General features: G+C 40.5%; 2 protein-coding genes across 2 annotated transcripts; one reads left to right on the forward strand and one right to left on the reverse strand.

Annotated features, from left to right (window-relative positions):
- Positions 1-419: 419 nt before the first annotated feature.
- Positions 420-7,971, reverse strand: tmem144b (transmembrane protein 144b). Its single transcript, XM_069670548.1, has 13 exons — positions 7,877-7,971; positions 7,628-7,782; positions 7,346-7,468; positions 6,455-6,554; positions 6,245-6,325; positions 6,013-6,091; positions 5,876-5,908; positions 5,696-5,775; positions 4,917-5,035; positions 4,424-4,543; positions 2,527-2,624; positions 635-688; positions 420-503 (listed from the first exon to the last, which is right to left on the reverse strand). The coding sequence occupies exons 1-13, from the start codon at positions 7,969-7,971 to the stop codon at positions 420-422; spliced, it is 1,221 nt and encodes a 406-aa protein (XP_069526649.1).
- Positions 7,972-10,506: 2,535 nt separating this feature from the next.
- gask1b (golgi associated kinase 1B) lies at positions 10,507-19,359 on the forward strand. The gene is made up of 4 exons (XM_069670148.1): positions 10,507-11,386; positions 12,760-12,977; positions 14,734-14,960; positions 17,909-19,359. The coding sequence occupies exons 1-4, from the start codon at positions 10,507-10,509 to the stop codon at positions 18,114-18,116; spliced, it is 1,533 nt and encodes a 510-aa protein (XP_069526249.1). The 3' UTR covers positions 18,117-19,359.
- The last annotated feature ends 3,222 nt before the right edge of the window (positions 19,360-22,581 follow it).

Here is a 22,581-nt window from a genome sequence, read left to right on the forward strand (position 1 = left end):
TGCACCTGTGTGCGATGTGTTTGGTAGTGGCATTGTGTTAGTAGAAAATTAAAGCACTGGCAAAGGTGACAATACATATCCAACAAATACATTTTAACAACATATAAACATTGCACAGGTGACAATATTTTTTCAACAACTTATATATCTTCCTCTTCGAGCCAACCAGAGAGCATGAGGGTCGTTCCTGTAAGACACTGCCACCAAATGTCAGCTCAGAGTATAAACCCTGCTGGGTCAAAAGGCAAATCTAACAAAAGCACTTACAGTCAGATTAACCATCACGCATTTTGGTTTATTTTATCAGGGCTCAAAGAGTTTTATAAAACCAAGGACTTTTTCCCCCCCCACAGTGAGCAGGAGAGCGGGGGGCAAATATGTGTATAATGAAAATATGAAAACCTATAGACTTTTAAATATTAGAGCTTTGAGATGGCCGTCAGCAAGGAGCCAGTCAGCACGACGAAGGAAGCCAGCAAGAAGATGAAGCAGTTGCTTAACCCCTGAAGGGAAACAAACACCAGTTTAACATCAGCATCATTATTCTCTTAGGAGTATGCTCTGTGTTAAAGCAAATATACAACCAAAGGAATATGAAATTTTGATTAATATTGATCATTGTTCTGCTCGCTACCTTAATCTCCTTAAACACCAAGCATCCCCACAGAGCTGCAACCAGACCGTACCCCTACAGAGAAGAGAGAAAACAAACTGTTTACCAAGAACAAACCAACTTTTCAATTCAGCTGCTTTAGTTTGTTGTACTTGAGTTAAAGTTTAACAAAGAAGAGACCGTTTAAAATCACTCAGAACTTTAGTGACATTGTTTTTACGTTTACAAGGGAGCATCGTCTCTACAGGCCTAAAACGGAGCAATGAGTGACTGTACCTGCCCATCTGAGTCAAGTCATTTTATTAATTAAGCACATTTAAGAACAGGTGTTGACCCAAAGTCCTTTTCAGTTGAGGCAGCCGGGCGAGAAACTGGTTAACATGATGTAAGCCAAATTACATAATGGAATACAATAAAATGCATGTTACAGCGTAAGCCAAACTTACCTTAATCAGCCAATGGCAGAAGAAAGTGCCCAAAAAGGGACATAATAAATAAGGTAAAGATGATTTAACAGTAATTACAGGGGCAAAATCAGACAAAGCTAAAAGCAAGAGAAAGAATGTAGGTCTTTAGATTTCAATGGTCAAAAGGTGGAGCAAGACCTAACGTGGGACAGGAGACTTTTCCAGAGCCTCTGGGTGGTAAACAAGTGAGTGAGGGACTGAGAGAAGTTGTGAGGATGACAGAAGTGACCTTGGAGCAGAATATTAAACTTTGAGTTATGTTTTGTAGAGCTAATGCACTGAAAGTAATAATCCTAAAGATTTTCATTTAAGTAAACGTCTGTTAAGTCGATATCGCTGAATGAGGCAACATGATTGAGCCTATGGCCCACTGATTAAAGCCTTGTAAGTGACACGTTTTCCATCAGCCAGCAGTGGTTGGTCTGCCAGAGAGGGTAGGCGGAGCTAAGCGGCTGCTTTTCCGGTCTCTGCTAGTGTTGCGAGTAAACTGTAATCCACTATGGCTGAACAAACAAAGAAAAGATGGATGACTACAGATACAACTTCAACAATAAGTGAAAATCCAAAGAAAAAGAAACAAATTCGACACTCAGATGAAGCAAACAGTCTAAAAAGGAAAGCGACCGTCAAGCGAGGAAAATCAATAGTTACAACCGGAGCCAACCGTGGACGTCACACATGCAACACTGTCTGGATATCTGGGAAGTGTGCTCCTGCAATTATTGCTTATCGCCATAGGTGGCGCCAAAGAGAACGAAACTGAGATCTTTGAGATTACCACTTTAATGCTTTAAAGCAGGGTTTTTCATATCTTTTGACATCTTTTGTAACTTCAAGTCAAGAACAAAAAGATAAAGATAAGGATGGATTTTTCTCAAGGCTGATATAACAAACAAATCTGATCGGGTACATTTTAACATTTGACTGTATTTGCATTCTTTCTGTAGGGGATTAAAATAAGAACACCATTAGCAGCTAGAGAAAACAGCCGTGTTCATTACAGTCAATGAGCAAAAGATTGGACCGAAGCAAACTGCAAGCTGACGAGTTTTTGTAAAAAAAAAAAAAAAAAAAACCATTTATGTCCATCAGTTTTTCTCATGAGTGTTTGAGAACAGCAGGTTCATCCAGTCTGGGGAGAGATGTTTCTTATGGCAAACTTTTCTCCATGAAAACTTATGTGGAGGGAGCATTCAGTGACCAGTCACATTTATATAAAGTTCTGTTCACTCTTCATACTTCTTTTTATGGATTGGGTGGACTGGCACATTGGCCATGCTGGTCTGCGTATGTTTGCAGCTCATGTGTCTCTAATGGGTTTCATCAGACCACAGAGAAATACTGAAACACTTTCCTCTCGTCTCCTACTAACAAAAATCTCAATATTCTCTGTATTCTCAATGTGCAAATTTGAGAGGGTGTGCTATCAGAACAAGATGTACTCACTGCAGTGACGATGGGGTAGGTAATAACAGCACTCAGGTAATTATTGGCCAGGAACCAGCAGTATGTAGCCAATGCCCACATCACTCCAGACAATAGACCTGAGGAACAAAAAGCAGAAGAGAGTGTACTCATCCTTGAGCCAAATGCACACACACACAAATAGAGCTCATAATACACTGAAGCAGCTTCAAGTAGAAAGACTAATTAATAGAAGAGTTGGTGCGTTGGTCACAAACTAAATGCCAGCTTGTAAATGTATAAAAGGTCCACTCTAAAGCCCACCCTCCAGTTTTAAACCTAAGGACTGATCTGAACTCATCAGCTCCAATGAGCCGGATGTTTGCCCCCAGCTGTTTTTAGCCTGGATCAACACATCCAACCGTCCCCTGAGTGGATGTGTTCACACATGCAGCCTGGCAAAGGAAGCTGCAGCATTTCCTCTCATTCTTCCAGTCATGGTGAGAGCCAAACTGGAGCTATTTATAGACCCTCTGGTGGACCCCCTGAAGCAGGACAGCTCTGTGGTTCACAGAAATCACTCAGCTGGTGGAAAGTGTCAGACTGTAGCCAGGCCCCCCTAGTTTTTTTGACTCCCTGTCTGAGCTTATACAGTGTGTTAGAGCGCATACAAGTTCTGAAGCTGCAGCTTGTTGTTGTTGTATTAATGTGGTTCCAAACTTTTAACACATTTCTTGCCTTCATCAAAAGTTATGGGTTTATTATGGCCATGAGCAATGAGCATATTTCCTTTCCTTCCGTCTGTTTCACTTTTATGATTTTTCTTTGACCTGATGGAGTGAAACTATCCAGCATTTGACAGGAAAATAACTCAATTTATGAAATTGTTGAGACAACACGAACATTTCATTGGAGCTCTAGAAGTTTGAATGTATAAAATAAGTGGACGTAGCCACTGCAAAGACATCTGTTTGTTTGTGAATCCCCATTTTGAAGTACTGAGGTAAGCATTTTGGTTGTCGACATCTTGGCCAGAAGTGACCATATTTGGACGACGGTGCATACGCATTGTTGCATTACCACCACATCAATCACTGGTAGCTACGCCTTAAAGCCATGGTTCTCAACTGGTGGGTCACGACCCAAAAGTAGGTCACGGAGCTGTTTTTAGTGGGTCGAGGATGTGTGCTTGAAAAAAAAAATGTGGCAAAAAGTCGATGCTGCACTTTTGAAGGACATGGGTTTCCTATGACGTGGGTGCATAGAAGTGTAGTTGATTCACACTCCATGTATCCACTGATTGGGTAATCCCTGCTACAGTTACATTTCCATTCTTGAAACTTGATGAGTCCTACAGTAGTTGCCTTTGTGTTGCACTTTTTAAGTTAATTTCTGTTGAAAGGCTGCTAATTCAATGACCTCTAGAGGGAATATTTTCCTCTTATACACCGCTACCTGCTGGTCATTTTGGTTGACTATCATTGTCTCGTTGCGTCTCAGGTCCAAACTGCACCATTTTTCATTAAATAAATTAGAGTGGTTGAGAAATGTCACAAATTTGGGTTGCAATTTGTCATTAAGGAGGTGGTGGTGGGTCCTGACACTAGACCAGTTGAGAACCACGGCCTTAAAGCATACCCTGCTTTATCCTTAGTTTTATTCTAAATGGCACAAATATTTACAAAAGGAACATCGTGCTTTATTGAAGAAGGCTTGAAACGAGCGATTGGAATTTAACTCTTTATGACTATGTTTACCAAGTTAATAAATCAGCTGAGAAGGAGGTCATTTGCTTTTCTTGTTTCATGAAATCTGACTTCTTTTTGAAACAAGCGTATACTAATTAACTAATTGTAAAGCAGTTTAAAGTTTCAATAATAATGACAAAAAACTTAATATTTATGCCATGAAAGGTTCTGTGCAATTTGCTGCGTGTTACCTGGTAGGATGGCCCTGGAGTAGACCCTGGGCCTGTTTTTCATGGCGGCACAGTAGATGGCAAAGTACACCGTGCTCGCAACGAAAATACCACAGCACTGCGCGTACACATAGTCCAGATCTGTGAAGAAGTTTAAACAAGAATTGAACATTTTTTATCACTTGTGTTTATCCCTGAAGGTTTGCAAGACAAAAAAAAAAAGGTAAAATCAATTGCATTCTAAGAGTTCTGTCAATACAGTCAATATCAAAGAGCTTAAGCGACACAAAAGAGCAGCGGGACAATTTATCGACAAACAAATCCTGGAGCTCCCCCACTGACACCGGCTTTAGAGAGCCTCTCAGGGAACGGGATATTAAACCTACTTCTCTGGGGGATCCTGTGTTTAAGTCTTAAGACAAAGTACAACATTTTAATGCTTATTCCATTTTTTTCACTAAAGTACACTAAAATTGAGAATAGCTAAAAAGTTAAAGCGACACTGAGGCCATACCAAAGGCACTGGCTCCCTGGAATATGCAGTCATTGCAGGCAGACCGGGCCTTAATGTAGAGAATGGGTGTGAAGGAGGAGCCGTACAGCAGTCCGGACAGCACGGCAAGCATGCAGCCGCTGAAAAACATGAGGAGACGCTGCATGATGGATGGGTTTTAAATCTGCACTGACATGTTGTTGAATTTATAAAACTAATTTGCACATCGCACAGATAATGAAAATGGATTCTGTGGATTTAATGTGCACCCTATATTGGGATCTTTTACATCTATTTACATTTCGTTTCCAGCAAACAATCTAAAAGTGGACAGTGAAGACGGAGCGTTTCTTACACTGCTTACACTACACTCGCTTGCACTTTTAAAGTCAAAATATGTTTTCAGCATGAATTTTTTTGCATTTCTTTAACGATTTCTGGAGTTTCATTGCACACTTACATTTTCCCCTGCTTATTTTATTATAGTGCGGCTACAATTAATTTCCCCAGTGGTATCAAAGCATTTATAATGAAATTGTTTATCAAGTCATGTTAAATAGAAGGGCCTCTTAAAAACAAATCACGTAATGTTTAAAGCCAAAAGCCAGCAGTTGTATTCAAGCTTCTGGTAAAAGCCTGAGGCTTCATTTGAAATGTATTTCATTGTTTATGAAGAACATTTGTATTGATTATTAAATTAAAATAAATGTTTCATTAACCTTCCCTTGTATGTGCTTTATATTTGCAAGCAGAGTATTTGTGCACATGCAGCTCACTGGCTGCTAATCTGTTGAGCTCACATTAACCGCCTGGTCTTTGGTCCGATGATGTCGATCCAAAACGGTGTGGAACTCGGTCCATTGATGCCCGAAACCGTTCCCTGCAGATAGCAACAACATCCTTACATAGAGTCGTGTAGTGTTTGAAAGACAATGATGCTGTCAGAGCCCACAAAACGAGACAAAGTCATCACAACTCACTTTTGAGAGACCAAGCGGCAGGAACTGATCCTCCTTGGGAAAATATTGGTCAATTTAGGTTTGCTTTAAACATGTCAGAAATAAGCTCTTGAAAAGAAATGAGAAAAAATAAATCAACATCTAATTAATGTACTCACTCGGTCGATAAGTAATGGAATTCTTTCAGAGTTTGGATGCAGTTCCACGTCCGATTTCACAAAGAAAAAGACGAGACCACTGGAGCAAACACAAAAGTGTGTGTGTGTGTTATCCATCACATAACTCAGAATGACAGCAGACAACTACTTTATCCATCTTATTTCTGTCATGTAGCAGCAACGAAACTGACAAAAAAAGTGAGAGACTCTCTCTAAAAAAGGTAGAGTTTACCTGAGTAGACACAGTGCAGCTCCACAATAATTGAGTATGGGCCTGGAAACGTCCTGAGCATTTATCCCAAACCAGCCAAATCTGTGAAAAACAGTCAGTCTCACTATCTTTTGAATAACTTACAAAATTAAGACAATGACATGCTTTAATGTAGTTAACTTCTTCTACCCAGGCATAGAAAGAAAGAATATAATGTATTTCCTTACTTACCGTGTACTGGCCCAGCCCATCAACAAACTAGAGGATCCCCAAATTAAAACCCCAAGACTGAGGCCGATCGCTTTAACAACTGGAACAACTAGAATATTCCCTGCAGAAGACACAGAAGAAAATGTTAGTGTCACGCACATGATATAGAGAATGGCATCCCATGCTTTGCCCTGCAGGTGACAATGTGGTCAAATGACTGTCTACATTCTTTGTCACTGCTTACTCAGTTTCTTTACATACAAAGACTGCAAAGTGGGGGAGATATCCTCACTATGTCCACAGTATTGAGCATTTAAAAACAATTTGTGTGTCCAGTAACATACTAAACATACGCTAAAGATTGGGATTGAGTTTTTCCTTTAGTCAATGAACTCTAAATCTAAATATTGGAAAGGTATGCTTAGTCAACCTCTGCATTGCAGCAATGTCAGAGAGGAAATTTACATTACACAAATGCTAAGAAAATATGCTTAAACATGTGACCTCCTAATGATGGTGAAGTGGTATTGTAATGACAGCTTAGAAAGCATTAATCAAAATGTGTTACTTATTTTGGATAAATTATTGCTTGCATATCAAAGTCAAGTTAAGATAGGCATACACCTTGTATGTTAGTTTAAGGACAAAATATTGCACCCTTAACAGCGCTAAAGTGGAGTGTACTTAAATGCAACTAGGACACATCAGTGTGCTCAAAGCTAGTCTCATCTCTCATAGAAAGAGGAACAAACATGTGTTTGGTATGGACAGCAGAAAACTCCTAAAAGGCCCTCTGCTGTATCCAGCAGGACCCGAGACAGAGACCTAACCCCCTAATACCAAACTGCCCTTAACCACATAAAAAAAATTAGAGATTTGATTTTTTAAAGTTTTGCTTTCATGAGGCAATACCTGTAGCCCAGATGAAACCTCCAAGCATTGCAAAGGGGTGGAATTTGGGTGTCTGAAGCATCAAGTCTCCAACCATAGCGACAACCCATATTGCTGCACAGTTAACCCACTGAAAAAACATACCTGTAAAGAAAACACAGGCAAACGCTCATACAGGCTTCAAAAAACATGTCAACACATCTTAAGGATTTTCATACTAGAACAGTTTTAAAACTAGATTTAACCTTGGATATCAATGGAACTATTAAATGTTTAAGCCAAAACAAAGTTTAGTATGCTTACCATCTCCTGTCTCTATTCTTTTGACAGGAACAATGTTGCTCCCATACAGCAGTACAGCTACCACATTTGCAGCTATTCCATAGGCAAAATGGGTCATATTTGTGGAGTTAATGGTGAAATTAAATGTTCCAAGGTCTCCCAATTCAGCATCTTCACTACCTGGAAGAACTTAAGGCAAAACAAACACCCGACATTTGTCACATTAGACAAGAAACCCTCCTGATGCTGCCATGTACGAGTTACAGCTACATACCTGGATCTGCAGCATCTTCAGCGCTATGACAGCTCACAATCAATAATATGATGACAAATAAAAGCAAAGGTAGGTATTTTGCTTCAAGCATTTTAAAACTAATTATTTTTAAGCGATGTAACCGGTCAGCAGTGTTAAAACCCAGCGGGAGGCCTCGTGTGTGTCTTCAGTGGCGAGGAGTGACTCTCATCCAGGTGTTGCCAATTATCCAATCAATCAATGTGAAAGATTCTGCCTGCACTGGATACATCACCGGCGGAAACAAATGCCCATTCCCAATATTCACTCTAAAGCCGGAGCACCATCCCCATATTCACGTGCTTCTCAGATGCTCGGGGTTCCCAAGTTACAAATTCTTTCATCCGACTTCGGTGCGTTTACGGGTTTAGTAGTAATGTGGAAACTCCTGGACGCAATAAAAAAATATATAATATTTTGTATTCTTCAGAACTAAACTACGTAACTTTATGTGGACAGCAACTAACATGTATGGTCTCTATGCATACCGTTTTACAAATAACAAATGAGCCAAACATTCATATGTAACTCCTGCATTAATATAAACGTTTTCTGGACATTAATCTGACAGTTGCAGGTCCACTATGTTTTTGCACAATATCACGTCAAGTCCGGCAAGTCAGTACCAAACTTTTCACCGAATCCCCGAGCTACTGTTCCGATTTGAGGGAGGCTTGAAGTGAAATTTTTTAGTATGAAAGTCATTTTTCCGATTATTCCCACAGCACTTGAATGCAAGATAAACCCTCATGGATTTTGCTTACGTCAGGCGTGCAGTGCGTGACTCCTTGAGGGCTTGAAATAGTAAAAATCGATGAATGGGACACATTATTGCCATTTAATTTAAGAAAAGAAACTCCATTTTACTTTATTTTATGACATTAAAGTGTTTTTACATTTAAGCAAAAAACTAAAGGTTAAAAAAAGTTACAAATGTAAATGATGATATTTGACTGAAAATGCAAAGACGCAACCACAAAGACGTTAAATAAAATACCACAACAGCCAGTTGCCAGATGTCGCTTACAAAGAAACCTGTAGTGGGGTTTTTTTTCTTCCTTGCACTATCCATGCTTTCTCTTTTTACATGTAGTGGGGGGCTGGACACTCGGGGTCTGCGCCCCCTGAAAACGGCTGAGTCCTCCCTAAGCCCTCCTTAATTGTGATTAAACACATGCAGGATAATGGGGAGGACAGAGAAGAAGAGGACTGTCTAAACGAGCTGCATTTATATTGCAAGTTAGCGTTGTGAACTGAAAGTATGCACTGTTATGTGCTGTGTGCCTGGGGCTAACGTTAGCTATAGTTAGCCGTTGTGTAGCTAGCGCTGTTTCCATAGAAACAGTAGACGAATCTGCTTTTCCATATTTAAATCTCACCTATCGTTTTTGCTTTTTCGATATTTATTTCTTTGCATTTGATTTCTTCACAGTAGCACGGATTTGGTGGAGTTTGTCGAGTTTGTATTGTGCATTTCAATCATATACCTGGCTTGTCAGACATATAAAACAAATACAGCCCCTCCAAAGGTCCCCCAATGGCTCCCTGGCACAGCTTTATGTACCCTGAATTATTGAACAAGTAAAAAAGAAAACAAAAAAACAAGCAATGCACTTGAATAGCCTAGATGAATAATAAAAAATTATAATACAAAAAACAAGCTCAAAATAGGCTGTTCAGGTTTGAGACTAAATTGCCTGGCATGCTGATGGGGACAGTAGGCCCACTGATCTGACCATCAGTGGTCCTTACAGTCCTAAACACAATTGTTCTATATTTATCCTTCAGGAAATCCTGTAGCTTTTATGGGCTGCTGTGCCCTGTCTGAACTTTCAACAGGATGATACATGTATTCCTGCTATAACAGGAGCGGTTTCCCTTTCCATTTCTCCATTCTATTTTATTCCTTGCTACTTTACTCTCCTCTATTGTACTGTCCTCTATGTGAAGAGCCTGCACTCAACCAATTAAGAATTAAGGAAAAGGACCAGCAGATGTCGCCTGAAACTCCTGGATTTATAATGGATCCAGCAGCTCGTCACCTTCACCTCTAACCTCAATATAGATTGAATCAAACATGATGTCCCCATAAATGTCAGAGAGATTAATGTGCGTATTTTTTTCCTTCCAATAACGGCTACACTATACCCTACAGGCCTATTCCTACAGAGGCTTATAACGATTTGAATGGAAGACTTAACAAAGTAGTATGCCAAGTTTTAAGCTACTTTTTTCTGTTGTAGAATATTTAATAAAGTTTGTAAACGGTAATCTCATGCTTTGTCCTGAGGTGTTAAAATCAGTTACTGTAGCCTACATCCACAAGGTGTCACAGTTATTACAAACTCTAAAAGTATAGTTATTACCTATGTGTTTTAACATTAACGACAAATGCTTTTTAAGGGAAAAAAGGTTTAACTTTTTTTTTTTTTTTTAAGGAAAATTTCAAGTTGCCTCATGTTGGGTCGGAGGGTGGTTTCCCAGCCTGTCCATCCCCTGCGCAGTTGTCTCTGTGCACAATGTGGGCATAAATCCTCCCTTCCAAAATGAGTTTCCGAAGTTGAGCGCTCCTCCTGGTTTGGGTTTGGCGCTATAAAGACACTCAAGCATGATATTATCATTAGTTCTAATGGGGAAGTCTCGCTTTCACTGGCTGTGCTTCCCTTTCCTGAGACTGACCGGTAGCTTTCGGAGGTGCCCTCTTTCCAAAAGGAGTTTAATCATTGGGAGCGTATGTGTTGTCTATTTGTTTTTTGTAGTTTCACAGATTGGATACTCGCAGCAGCAGCGGGACAGGAGGACTGATAAAGACAAGTACCGACACACCCGTGGATTATATAATTTAGACACCAGTGATGCGCTGCCAGACTCTGTTCCAACACGGTCCAACGTGGTTTACATAACGCTAAAGACTAAGCGCCTAAAACCTGCAAATATTCGGGGTACAATCAGACCAAAACTGAGGAGAAAAGTGAGGAGGAATAACACGGCTAGTTCGGCTTTTACGCAGAACAAACTTGCCACTTTGGAACAGGACGCGGGCCATATTCAGCGCAACTTTGAACGCAACACTTCCTGGAGGGAAACCAGGGATGTTGATTACAAATCTTTGGATATAATCCATAAATCTGACATAGATCAACCAGCAGACTTTCACGTTAGCTCTATCCGAATTTACAGCCAGAGGGCACCGCCATGGCTCAGTACACAGGACGTGACAGCCATGCGCTTCCTCGCCGATGCCAAAGTTTTACGCATCAAAGAAGTTTCCCATAGAGACTCTCCGTCACTTCTCATATTTGAGGGCGAGAGGAGCGTTTCAGTGACCGCGCAAAGGCACACAGAAAGGAACCCTGTGTGTGGAGGGCAGTGTGGCGTTATCAACAGCCCCGTGGACAACACTGAGGTCTTCGCTTTCCACCTGGACAGGGTGCTGGGGCTCAACAGGACGTTACCAGCTGTGAGCAGAAAGTTCAGCTTTTTACACGGTATGTCAACAAGCACAAGGAAAGAGACTCTTATTTCTCACAGCAGCCGGATAAAAGTTAGAATCAAGGCCTTTTTAGTAAACACAATAAGTGTGGTTCATTGCAACCAGTGTTGATGATAGTCTTCACAGCAGTGGAGGTGTTTATGTCTGAGGGGAAAATCATTTTCTAACTTGTTGATTGGATTTCTCACTCAGAGTGAAACTCCTTTTTATGAACTCAGGATCCAAGTTGCAAACAGCATCATCAACCTCCCAACAATGTCAACAGTTCTATGGCGAAATAGATTAAAAACATGAATAATATGCTGGTTAAGGTCATTAATGCAACTTTGTCATAGATTTCAATGGCTTTGGAGGTGAAGCCGTTACACGTTTTTACCCTAAAGTGAACCCAGTACAACAAAGTACTCATAATAATGATCTTTTGAATGTGTTGTGTAAATCCTCATGTCACTGATGAACCGATAATCAAAAATACATTTTTACCTACTCATTGTTCTGTGTGCAGTACTGCTGTCAGGACTTAAATACTGATAGACCAAGACTTGAAAAAGTCCAGACATGTTTAACACCACAATTGACAATAAAACAATGCCACTTTCTGTGGCAAAATCATGTCAAAAGAGGAATGAGACTGGAGGAATCCTCATTTGACATCCTGACCTTTTCAGGGTCATGGCAGGACACGGCCTTCAAGCCTGTTCTTTATTCAACTGTCAGTGGCAGCCATGTGTTAAATGTCCTTAATAAGCATAATAAATGTATTATGATTCACAGGGAGGACACTGCAACAAACTTCAGGTTAAAAAACAAAACTTTTCCAAGTTAAAAACTGTGAGAATGGCAACACACTTTAATAATGAGCTCCTCCAAGAGCTGTAAGTAGACACTCAGGGGCTAACACAGCAGGTGATTATTCCACTCGGATTATTGTGTAACTTCTGCAACAGAAAAAAAGTCCACTTAGCCATAGACAACATCAAATCTAAAAGTTTCTGAGCTGGATTTTTTAATGGTTTTATCAAAACAAGGATTTAAAAGGAAATCTGTGGAAAATCAAAGTGTACAATATTTATAAAAGTACTGAAAACCAGAAATAGAATTTTGATAGATTGTTGTGAAACACTCTTGTATTTCTTGCCCCAGCCTCTTTCACTATGAACTGGAGAAAATGTTGCATCGTTTTTTTTGTGTTGTTTGATAAATCATTGAACTGGTCATCGTTTGCAATTCCTCATTCCACCACTGATGAAGCGTATGTGTTGCTTAGTGAGCTTTTCCTGGTTAAAAATAGGTTTAAAAACTCACTGAGACTGAACAGTTGCCTGAACGGAAACCTGATCATATAATCTGTTCAACTTCCCTCTTTAGATGGCCAGCCCTGTCCAGTGGTGTCTTGGGATGCATCTCTCTACCCAGAAGGCCTTGCTGCTGGTGCATCCACCGTGAGGTTAACATGGGGCGAGTACCAGAGCTCCCTGAAACAGAGGTGTTGGCATAAAAACATCAGCCCGAAGCCTGACTCCGGCTGCTCCACAGTTCATCACTACGAGTGGAGCAAACTGGCTCTGTTTGACTTCCTGCTACAGGTAACAAAATCAGTTTCAAAATAAAACTTAGATTCGATAAAAAACACATTTCTCTGAAAAATGCTGAGAAATTGGTTTGACTTTGTGCATCCCTGGGCTTTATTGAATTCTAAGAATGCTTCATAAATGACTTCAGCAAATATCTCTTTGTTTGACATCAGCAATATTCTCCTACAGCTGTTATGAAGAAAAAAAGAGGTCTAATATTCTCAGCGGTATTGTCCTTTGGCTGACTATACTGCATGTCTTGCTTCCTGTGTGGGAAGTCTAGATCTCCGATCAGATTTTTTTGTATTAAGGACACATCTCCTGAGGATTTTTCTATTCATCCTTTGATCACGTCGGAGCAAAGATTGCAATACCTGGGAAAAAAAAAAAAAGAAATAGATTGCAAACCTGTAGAAGTTGCTGGGTTGATAACGTCACAATAGTATTATTCCTGTTTCCGTGTCCTTACGAAGAGATTAAATAAGGAATTCATATTGTGCAGTCAAGAGAAACTGATTCCTGACTGCATATAATGTGTATTTATAAAAAGTAAGTGAGCAACAGACAAAACAGAACTTTTCATGCCAGAGAAAGTTACTGTGCTGTCCTGAACTGACCCCTGCATGCGCTGCGTTTCCCCAGTGACATCAATCATGACTGCATCCTGAAGAGGAACTCCGGCTGTTCCTCTAAAACGCCTATCTTATCTCAAAAAAGGTTTACATTCATCGGCCACTTAGGGTCTTATTTGCCACTAGGTTTTAGAGGTTAGAAGGTTTGTTTGAGGGCCTACAGAGGCGTGTGTTTAGGTGCTTGTTAGCTTGACTGACAGGTATCCTGGATGTAGCTCGTAACACTTCATGCCTCAGTGGATGTTTACTGACCCGAGTCACCTTAAGCCCCAGGTTTCTCCTAGAGTTGCTTAAGTGGCACATAATCCTGTCTTCAAAAGTCCCATCTGAAACCTGACACCTTATAATCTGTATCCTTGGTTTGACTGGGTGCATCATTTAACACTTCTAGTAAAGACATATTTAGGATTATTAGTTGACAGATAGGAATCAGGGATTGAATCAGAGGAGTTGTTGCCTGATGGGATTAAAAAAGTCCCCTGTGCAGTCATGTTACTCAGCAGTCCTGTGGTGTAACTGATGTCAACACTGAATCAAATAAACAAGCAGTTCTCAGGCCAAAGAGGAAGTGAAAAGACTTAGATGTCTACATATGAATGCAAAATGTGTAGGCGAGAGAGAACGTTCTGGTATCTCAAACGTTCTGGTTTGTGTTTGTGGTTCGTTTGTAGTCCCAGGAGTGTTGACCAATCCCGTTTGAGTGGGCTTTGTTTGTATGTAGGTGAATCATTTAATGTGGAGAGAAAAAGAGGAAGAACACGTTGGCCGAAATGCAATCCCGAGAGCCATCAGCAATGGTCTGACTGCAGTTAAGCTTTTAATAATCTCTATAAAACTCTATATAACAGATAACGTTCTGGTTTTAAAGCTCTATTGTCTTGTCTCAAGTAGCCAGTCAGACTGTAAACAGTGACCGGGGCACGGAAGAGGAAATCTTGGCCTGGATATCATTTATGAGTTTTCCGGATATCTGCTGGCTGTATCGGAAGCCCTAAAGTATTGCTTCCCAGATTGTTTTGTCTTTGTCAGACCATTTCGATTACTCCATAAATAATCTAAGAATTCAGAAATGCCACATGTCACAACTGAGATTGTATTCTCAATAGATCATAAGAAATAACAACTTTCTATTTTAGATCCACAGCCGCCTGGATCAGAGCTGCTGTGGATTCAGGCCCAGGCTGGGGGATTTGTGTGTGGAACTTGGACACCATGCCGACTGTGGGGACCAGAAGCGCATACAACTGGCAAACATCGTCCACAGAGGTCACGACCCCAGACACCTGGTCTTCACCAACAACAAGGGATTCTTCGACCGCAATGAGGACAACCTGGACTTCAGGCTCCTGGAAGGAATCAAAGAGTAAGTCAGATTTGGTTTGCTGTGCTTCAAACATCAAAAAGGCACATTTCAGTGTGTATTTCTATAAACCATGGACCTTTTCATGACAGTTCAAACCATCGACTGCCTATAAGAAGTGAAGGTAGCCACCATGAAATCTTCCATTGGTTTGTACCAATTTGACACCTAAAGTCTGGTATTTGACCATCTTGATGTTTGAAGTGCCCATATTTGGTCAAGGGAAGGGATAAGCATCTATCCTGATTGAGAGGTTGTAGTGACTTGTCAATCATAAGATACCCGTGTCATTAGGCATGCACTGTCATCTGTTTTATAGGACTATAAACTAGACTTCTACACATCCATCCATCCGTTATCTATACCACTTATCCTGTTCAGGGTCGCCGTGGGGGGTGGAGCCTATCTGAGCGGTCATTAGGCAAGAGGCGGGGTGCACCCTGGACTGACACATAGAGACAGACAACCTTTCATGTGCACACTCAGGCCTACAGGCAATTTAGAGTCACCGATGAACCTAACAAGCATGTCTTTGGAATGTGGGAGGAAGCCGGAGAACCCGTAGGGAATCCAGGCATGCAGGGGGAGAACACGCAAACTCCACACAGAAAGGCCCACTTCGACCGAATCTAGGAACCTTCTAGCTGTGAGGCAATAGCGCCAACTACTGCAGCCGACTTCTGTACGATCACATTTATTTTGACACTAGTGGAATCGCCCCCTGCTGGCCTTAGAAATAATGCATGTTGAAGGCGCTCTCTCATTTGTATCACATTTTAGACCCAGAGGCTGCATCCACATCTGTTATTCAGTATATGGTTTGTAAACTTTGAGATTTAATCTTAACTTTCATCAGTGTTGTTCTATTTTCCAAATATTTGCTGGTTAGAAAAAGAGTTGTTGAATCACAAGTGACTGGTGGGAAGTCCCTCTTGAGTTTTTGTCAGTAGCTGTTTTCAGTAATTTCCTGTTTCTTCTCCCTTCACAAAACTGAAAAAAACAGCTTGCAAAGCTGAATTTGAAGTGTAAAATAACCTGCAAATACAAGTGCAAAGCTTCACAAGCGATTGTTGCAGACATCTATAAATCTTGTTAAGATCTAAAATATTAAAAGGTACATTAAACTTTTACAGATACAGTATCTTTACCTCACAGAAATCCTGGGAAATATTGAGAACCAGTTCCACAAACTAAATGTGTGATTTGGAAGTGAAGCGATGAGTGAGGCCCCGAGGGGCATGTTAATATCTTCTCTCTGTTTATCCCCTGCTGATTTGTATGGACCTGTATTTCCAAACCACATTGCAGACACAACTTTCATTTCATCACCTTTTGATCAATAAATCAGTGAGTCAAACCTCAGGGGAGACACAAGAGAAACTGTGGCTTGGCAAGGACGCTTGTGTCTCCTCCTTGAATATGGATCCTTGTGATCCTCATCAAAAAAGTAGCTTCTGGTCTGGAATCCAAATCAGATATAAAAGCAACACAAGTCTAAATTTAGCTCTTATTGGATAACCTGAGGCTGTAAGATCCCAGAACGTCATTACTCACAGATCTTGTTATGATCCCGTGTGGATTCTCTGTAGATCTGAGAGGCTTCTTTGACTTTCATGAAAGCGAAATAAACTGATGTTTGACATTTTATTCCAGGCACATTTTAAAGTGTGCAACATACATTATGGCAGTTTATTTGAAAAGCTGAGCTGCTTTAAAAAGCTGCTTAGCAGTCACACCATGACTCTCCAGAGTCCACATGATTGTGTCCAACCACTCTCTCTTGCGATTTGTTGTGCTTGTTTCTATGGCTGAACCTCCTGCACGTAGTAATAAAAATTCCAAAACTATAATAAGTAGGATTTTCCTAGAAAAATAAAATATATAGACTTTTATAAATATAATATAATATAAATCATCACTTATGGGCCTCTATACATGTGTGTTGGTGAGTGTGTGCAGACCCTTGTGAGACCCTTCCCTCTGCATCTATCCTGTTGTTTTGCTTTGCATGGGACATTTTCAGGAGGGGCGCTGTTGTGGTTCCCTGAGCCAATCACAGCGTATAGGTGAGTGTGGGAGTGGTTCAAATTAGCAACTGGGCCCCATTCAGACCAGCGAACATGGCGAAAGAGCGATGCAGAGTTGGACAGGTAGGTGCCTCAAACCGGGTAGGAAAAGATAACCGGCGGTTAGCATGCTAGCGCAACAGTAACTGGCGGTTAGCATGCTAGCGCAAAAGTAACCGGCGGTAAGCATGCTAGCGCAAAGGTAACCGTGATGCTGTCGGTGTTAGCTCGACGGGGTGGGCGTTGCACGAGAGAGTGAGAGTGAGCTTCTGGTGAAGAAGAGCCCAGGAGGAGGGGCCCATGTGTTGTTGACTAAATGCAAGGAAGAATCCTACTTATTATACCTTTAAGAGACAACTGATATTGTCCACACAGCTTCACATGATGTAGCCTTCTGTGCTAATGTCCACCTCTGCTGTTATTTCATTTATATTAGAGGAGCTTTTATCCACATGTGAGCTGTTAAAACCTCCAAACAACATACCAGAAGTTCTAACTTTCAGCCTGTGCTTGTTTGTGAGTAACTGGAAGTTTGTTTAGCTTGCTGCAGCTGTGCACCCACACACAGGAGACAAGGAGGACAGAAAGGCTTTACAGGCCTCTTTTCTTGTTGTTCTTTTCTGCACTTCAGTCTCTGTGGTTACAGCTCCCATCGTCAAAGACAAATTTAATTGCAACAAAATGTCAGACTGTTTCCGTTTGGTGCAAATTTGATTTTGCTTGTGTTATACAAACATCATCCATAAAGACAGGATGCTTTAATGGCAGCGCCCAGTGAGAACAAAGAAAGATGATTTCTGCTCCCAGTTCTGCTTCAGAGAAATGTACCGGAAACTAAAGCACCAATTTCATAGTGACTCACCGTCTGTCTGTCTGTCTGTGCAGGCTTCCAGAGCAGGCCGTGTCCGTGCTGAGGAGCAGGAAGCTGAGGGAGAAGCTGCTCCAGTCTCTGTTCCTGGACCAGACGTACTGGGAGAGCCAGGGCGGCCGGCAGGGCATCGACAAGCTGATCGATGTCATCGAGAGGCGGGTCAAGGTCCTGCTCACCTACATCAACGCTCATGGGATCAAAGTCATCACAATGAATGCGTGACGAGACTGATATCCAGTCGAGTGGAAAAATTACTGAGAAGAAAATTAACTGCTTGTTCTCTGTGACTTCACTGTGTCATTTCAGTCTTCTTTTCCAGGACACTGGAGCTTTGTCCACTTTGATTTCTATAAAAATCTGTGAAAAAAAATCAGCCTTTGTCTGACATTGTTAAATGTAATGCAATTTATGCTAATTCTTACATTTCAACTAGCATGGGAGCATTTAAAACCGACCCTAAACCTCAGAGAGGTGGGAAATGCCGGAAACATGAAGATTTTTTAGTCATTTTGTATTGTACCTCTATATATTTGCATAATTATCCGTTCTCATGAGTCTAATGAAGGACATATTTAAAATTCAACACTCTCATTTCAAAGCAGCACAAATTATGTTGTTGATAATTGTCTAATAACCTGCCGTTCAGGTCATTTGAGGTTAAAGAAATATGTAAATCTGTCATTTGCTAAAATACAAAGAGGCATTTGACATATAAAAGAGCTTCACTTTTACTTAAGAAAGCAGGTTTACTTTCTTCTTTCACGTCTTCCTTTCGTTCTACCCCCTGAGGCGAACACACTGCCATCATTATGTACATAATAGGTTGCAGTTATTACTTTTGCTCCTCCTGAGGCCTTCCAGCAAACGTGTAATTTACATTGTGTATAAATGGAATGCATTAAAGAAGCTATTTTTTCCCCCGCTCCTGTAGTAAATGGCAGGAATTGAAATGACGATAAAGTCCCTTCTTAGCATTGCTAACAAGCCACAACCAAGGTCAGCTTGGCTCGATCGGGGTCACACGACAAACACTGAAAGTTGTATTTTATGTTGTGCACAGTCTTAAAAATATTCTTTGTAAAACAAAATCCCAAGAAGTCAAAGAGCTCACACCTTTTTATCCAACAATTGCTCATTATTATGAACTTATGATGAAACATGTACAGAATGAACTAGAGATAGTGAGTGTACATTATAAACTGAAGAACTATAAGAGAAGGCAGATGACGTAATTCTCTTTGATATGCACTCTTGTTATAAATGTTAGTGCAAAAACACCTTTACCTGTACCTGTTTCCACTGTATTTATTTATTTTTATACTTTTTTTATGTCTTTTTTTGTGTGTTTGAGCATCAGATGGTCAATAAAAGTGTTAATTTGTCAAATATCTGAGCTTTAATCATTAAATACACACAATTTTAAGTCATTCATGGTGATTTTTTAGGTTTTTTTATATTAACTCCGTTTGATTGACATGTCACTTTAAACACTTGATTTCAGGTCATTTTTTGTCTGCAATTTAACACAATTTGATTGTATGAAAAGTGTTGTCTTAAATGACAAAACCACCATTAAATAACGTGTGTTTAATAAATAAAAATGCACAAGCAAAGTTATTCTCCTCCTCATGTCCTCTCAGTATCAGTCAGAGCATGGTCAGAAATAGTCTGCGGCTCTGAAACCCGAGCCAGCGCGCGGCGTCTGCTTTTCATGCTGTCGTAAACAGTCAGCTTTGGGCTCTGAGAGTTGGAGTCGACGGGGCTTTGTGGGTTATTTTCTCGCGTCCGTGCCGGGCATTCACGCGGCTGTTGTTTTAACCCCTCTGCACCCGCATTAGTGCGTCAGTGGGGTCCATGCCTCTGTATGTTTGTGTTAGAAAGACCCCTCCAGTTCCCAGAGTGCTCTGCAGCGGAACTTTCTTTCTTTACATGCATGTGTGTATGCATATGCTCACACAATAACATACGCACAGACAAAAGATGACTTTTGACCAATATATATATGCAACACATGTAAAGACACACAGACACATGCACAGGCATTAGGACCTTGACCTTCCCCTATGCCCCCCCATTTAGTCCCACTCAGTGAAATTAGACCACCATACAAACAGTGTAAAGCTCTGCAGGTCAAGTGCAGCAGTCTAAACTGACAAACCAGCCTTAACAAGCAGCTAGTTAGTCATTTAACTCAGACACAATAAGCCAAGCCAAAGTTTTCACTCATAAAAAAGTATTGCATAGAGTGTAAAAGACCTCTCCTATACAGGTAAATGTGTGCAGCGTTATTTGGTATAAGCTCAAAAATGCACGTTATGCAACTGCCAATGGAAAGATGGCCAAGAAACATGAATTGGACTTGTGACCTTGTCTCATGTGATGTAGTGTGTAAACAGCTATCTTGTCAGCTAAATGAAATTGTCCTGCCAAAGTCTTTGATAGTTTGCCAAAGAGCTGAATTACACACTGAAGTAAACATGTTCTCACAGGGACTCTAATACTTTGCCTTTATTAGCTCTGGTTTAAGCAGACTTTACTCCATCATGTCAACAGCAAAAAGTGATGTCACAGCAAACTAGGTTGAACTTTTCCACTAATAGCTAAGTCAAACTCAAGGGTGTTAAGGTTATTATAAGGGCTAGATGTACTGTATTTATATAAGTTAGTGAGAGTCAGAGTGTACAAGCTAGAACATAAATATTGTAGAAAAAAACAGATGAAAGAAATAGTTTGACAATAACAGGCTTATTTGCTTTCTTGCAGAGCGTTAGATGAAAACCATATTAGCTGTACGTTAAGCTTAGCTTAGCATAACCACTGGAAACAGTAGTAAACATGTAGCCCGGTGCTTTCCAAAGAAAACAAAACCCGCATAACTTTTTTGCCGAGCTTTAGATTAAACCCATATTGGCTGCAGGATTAGCTTAGCTTAGCATAACATCTGGAAACAGTAGGAAACATGTAGCCTGGTGCTCTCACAAGAAAACTAAATCTGGACAGCTTTTTTGCACAGCAGTAGATGAAACCCATATTGGCTGTCCAGTTAGCTTAACTTAGCATAAAGAATGGAAACAGTATGAAACATGTACTGGCCACAGAAAAGTGTAGAAGTAGGATTTTGTTATCTTTCTTTGGTTTAATCTCTATAAAAATGCAGTGCATAAATGTCAATTTACCATTCTGTGGGGGGTTGTGTGTTGGACTCTTTCTTTTCTTGGCCTGGGTCTGATACTCTGCAACCAGTGGAGACTCCTGACACCGGTCTTTCTAGAATAGATATGATACTAATCATTAATTCAGTGGTATAAATTAAGCTCCAAACAGAGGAGCGTTTTATTCTCGTAACCTCGACTTAGCATGGATATTCACTCCGGTTTACCATAACGTCACATTCCCTGCTATGCTCATTATCATAAAGCTACATTTGCACAATGTTAACATCTATTTACCCTGCCGATTGCTCTCAGTGGTAGGTTAAGACACGGTATTTGATCCTGTATAAACATATTCATTAGTTAAATATGTGGTGAAATATAGATAAGAGGAAAACTGTGTGTCTCTTTAAAGTTTCTGGGCCTCAAAGGAAAGTGCAGAGTCTGCAAAAAGCATCTCCTCAGGCGACTTGTTCCGATTTAAATACCTTAAAGAGGCTGTTCGCTTTGTACTTCAGATTTCACATTTTACTTATCAGGCTGAATACACAGTTGGTGCTTTTAAAGATCTGATAAATTGGCTAATTTTGGGTCCCACAGTTTTCAAGAAAGTTCACAGGGTTTAGTGTCAGGATTGGTTTATGAAATGTGTGAATGTTCTCTTCATGAATGTTTCTTCTTTCTCTCTGACAGGTCTGACATGTTCACTCTTGTGTAGATAATGAGCCTTTAGCTCAATTTGTCTTACACTGTGTCTACTTTTCTCCTCCTCTCTTCACCTCCTCTTCTGAACCAGAGTTCAATTTAGCAATTATTTTCCTCTTGTTTCCAAGGGAGTTAGGATTTTGTCAGTGAGGCATTGGTTGAGAATAAATTGGGACGGTTGATCTCAGCTGTGCCCAGCTGGCTGCTGCCTGGTCAGACTCCAAACAGAAGAACTCTTTATTCTCGTAACCTCAACTCAGAGTTGATAATCACTTTGATTTACCATGACGTTCAGAGTTTGACACTGACCTTCATTGAACTCTGACAAAAAAAGTATACGCCTGCTTGCAGTACTGGTCACAGTATCTTATTAATTATGACATTTATTCTCCTACGTTTTGAATTTGTTTCCTACCAATAAACTTTTCTATTCACAGCTGCACAAAGAACTTTGCTCATTAACAGAAACTTGTACTGTTTTGCAAAATCTGCACTTTAGCATCCAGACAACAGGATGTCATTACAGACATTACACAGTCTACAGGTTCCATGATGTTTGCAGGGAGTTTGCTAACAACTTTTTGGACACAATTTGCTCGACAGTTTAAGACATAGTTTGGCACATAGAGATATACACTTTCCTTCCCAGAGTTTAAAGGGATCAATGACGTTCCAGTCTTTAGTCGAAGTTTATACTGATTATGAAGCTACAACCAGCAGCTAGTTAGCTAGGCTTACGATAACAACTGTAAACAGGCAGCAACAGCTACCTTTCCCCTGTTCAAAGGTGACAAAACCACATCTAAAGCTTACTTATTAACCACCCATAC

This window comes from Semicossyphus pulcher, unplaced genomic scaffold, assembly GCF_022749685.1.
Source record: "Semicossyphus pulcher isolate SPU_LCO1_2020_fin unplaced genomic scaffold, fSemPul1.0.p SCAF_2, whole genome shotgun sequence".
Taxonomy (NCBI): Eukaryota; Metazoa; Chordata; class Actinopteri; order Labriformes; family Labridae; genus Semicossyphus; species Semicossyphus pulcher.

Bases quoted from the DNA above. Each gene is read 5' to 3' on its own strand.
- tmem144b (XM_069670548.1), bottom strand. From the start codon at position 7,971: ATGCTTGAAGCAAAATACCTACCTTTGCTTTTATTTGTCATCATATTA. The intron at 2,625-4,423 runs GTAACACGCAGC...TTTGTTCCTCAG, and splicing joins CTCCAGGGCCATCCTACCAG to GTCTATTGTCTGGAGTGATG. The intron at 689-2,526 runs GTGAGTACATCT...TCTTCTCTGTAG, and splicing joins CCTACCCCATCGTCACTGCA to GGGTACGGTCTGGTTGCAGC.
- gask1b (XM_069670148.1), top strand. From the start codon at position 10,507: ATGATATTATCATTAGTTCTAATGGGGAAGTCTCGCTTTCACTGGCTG. The intron at 11,387-12,759 runs GTATGTCAACAA...TTCCCTCTTTAG, and splicing joins AAAGTTCAGCTTTTTACACG to ATGGCCAGCCCTGTCCAGTG. The intron at 14,961-17,908 runs GTAAGTCAGATT...CTGTCTGTGCAG, and splicing joins CTCCTGGAAGGAATCAAAGA to GCTTCCAGAGCAGGCCGTGT.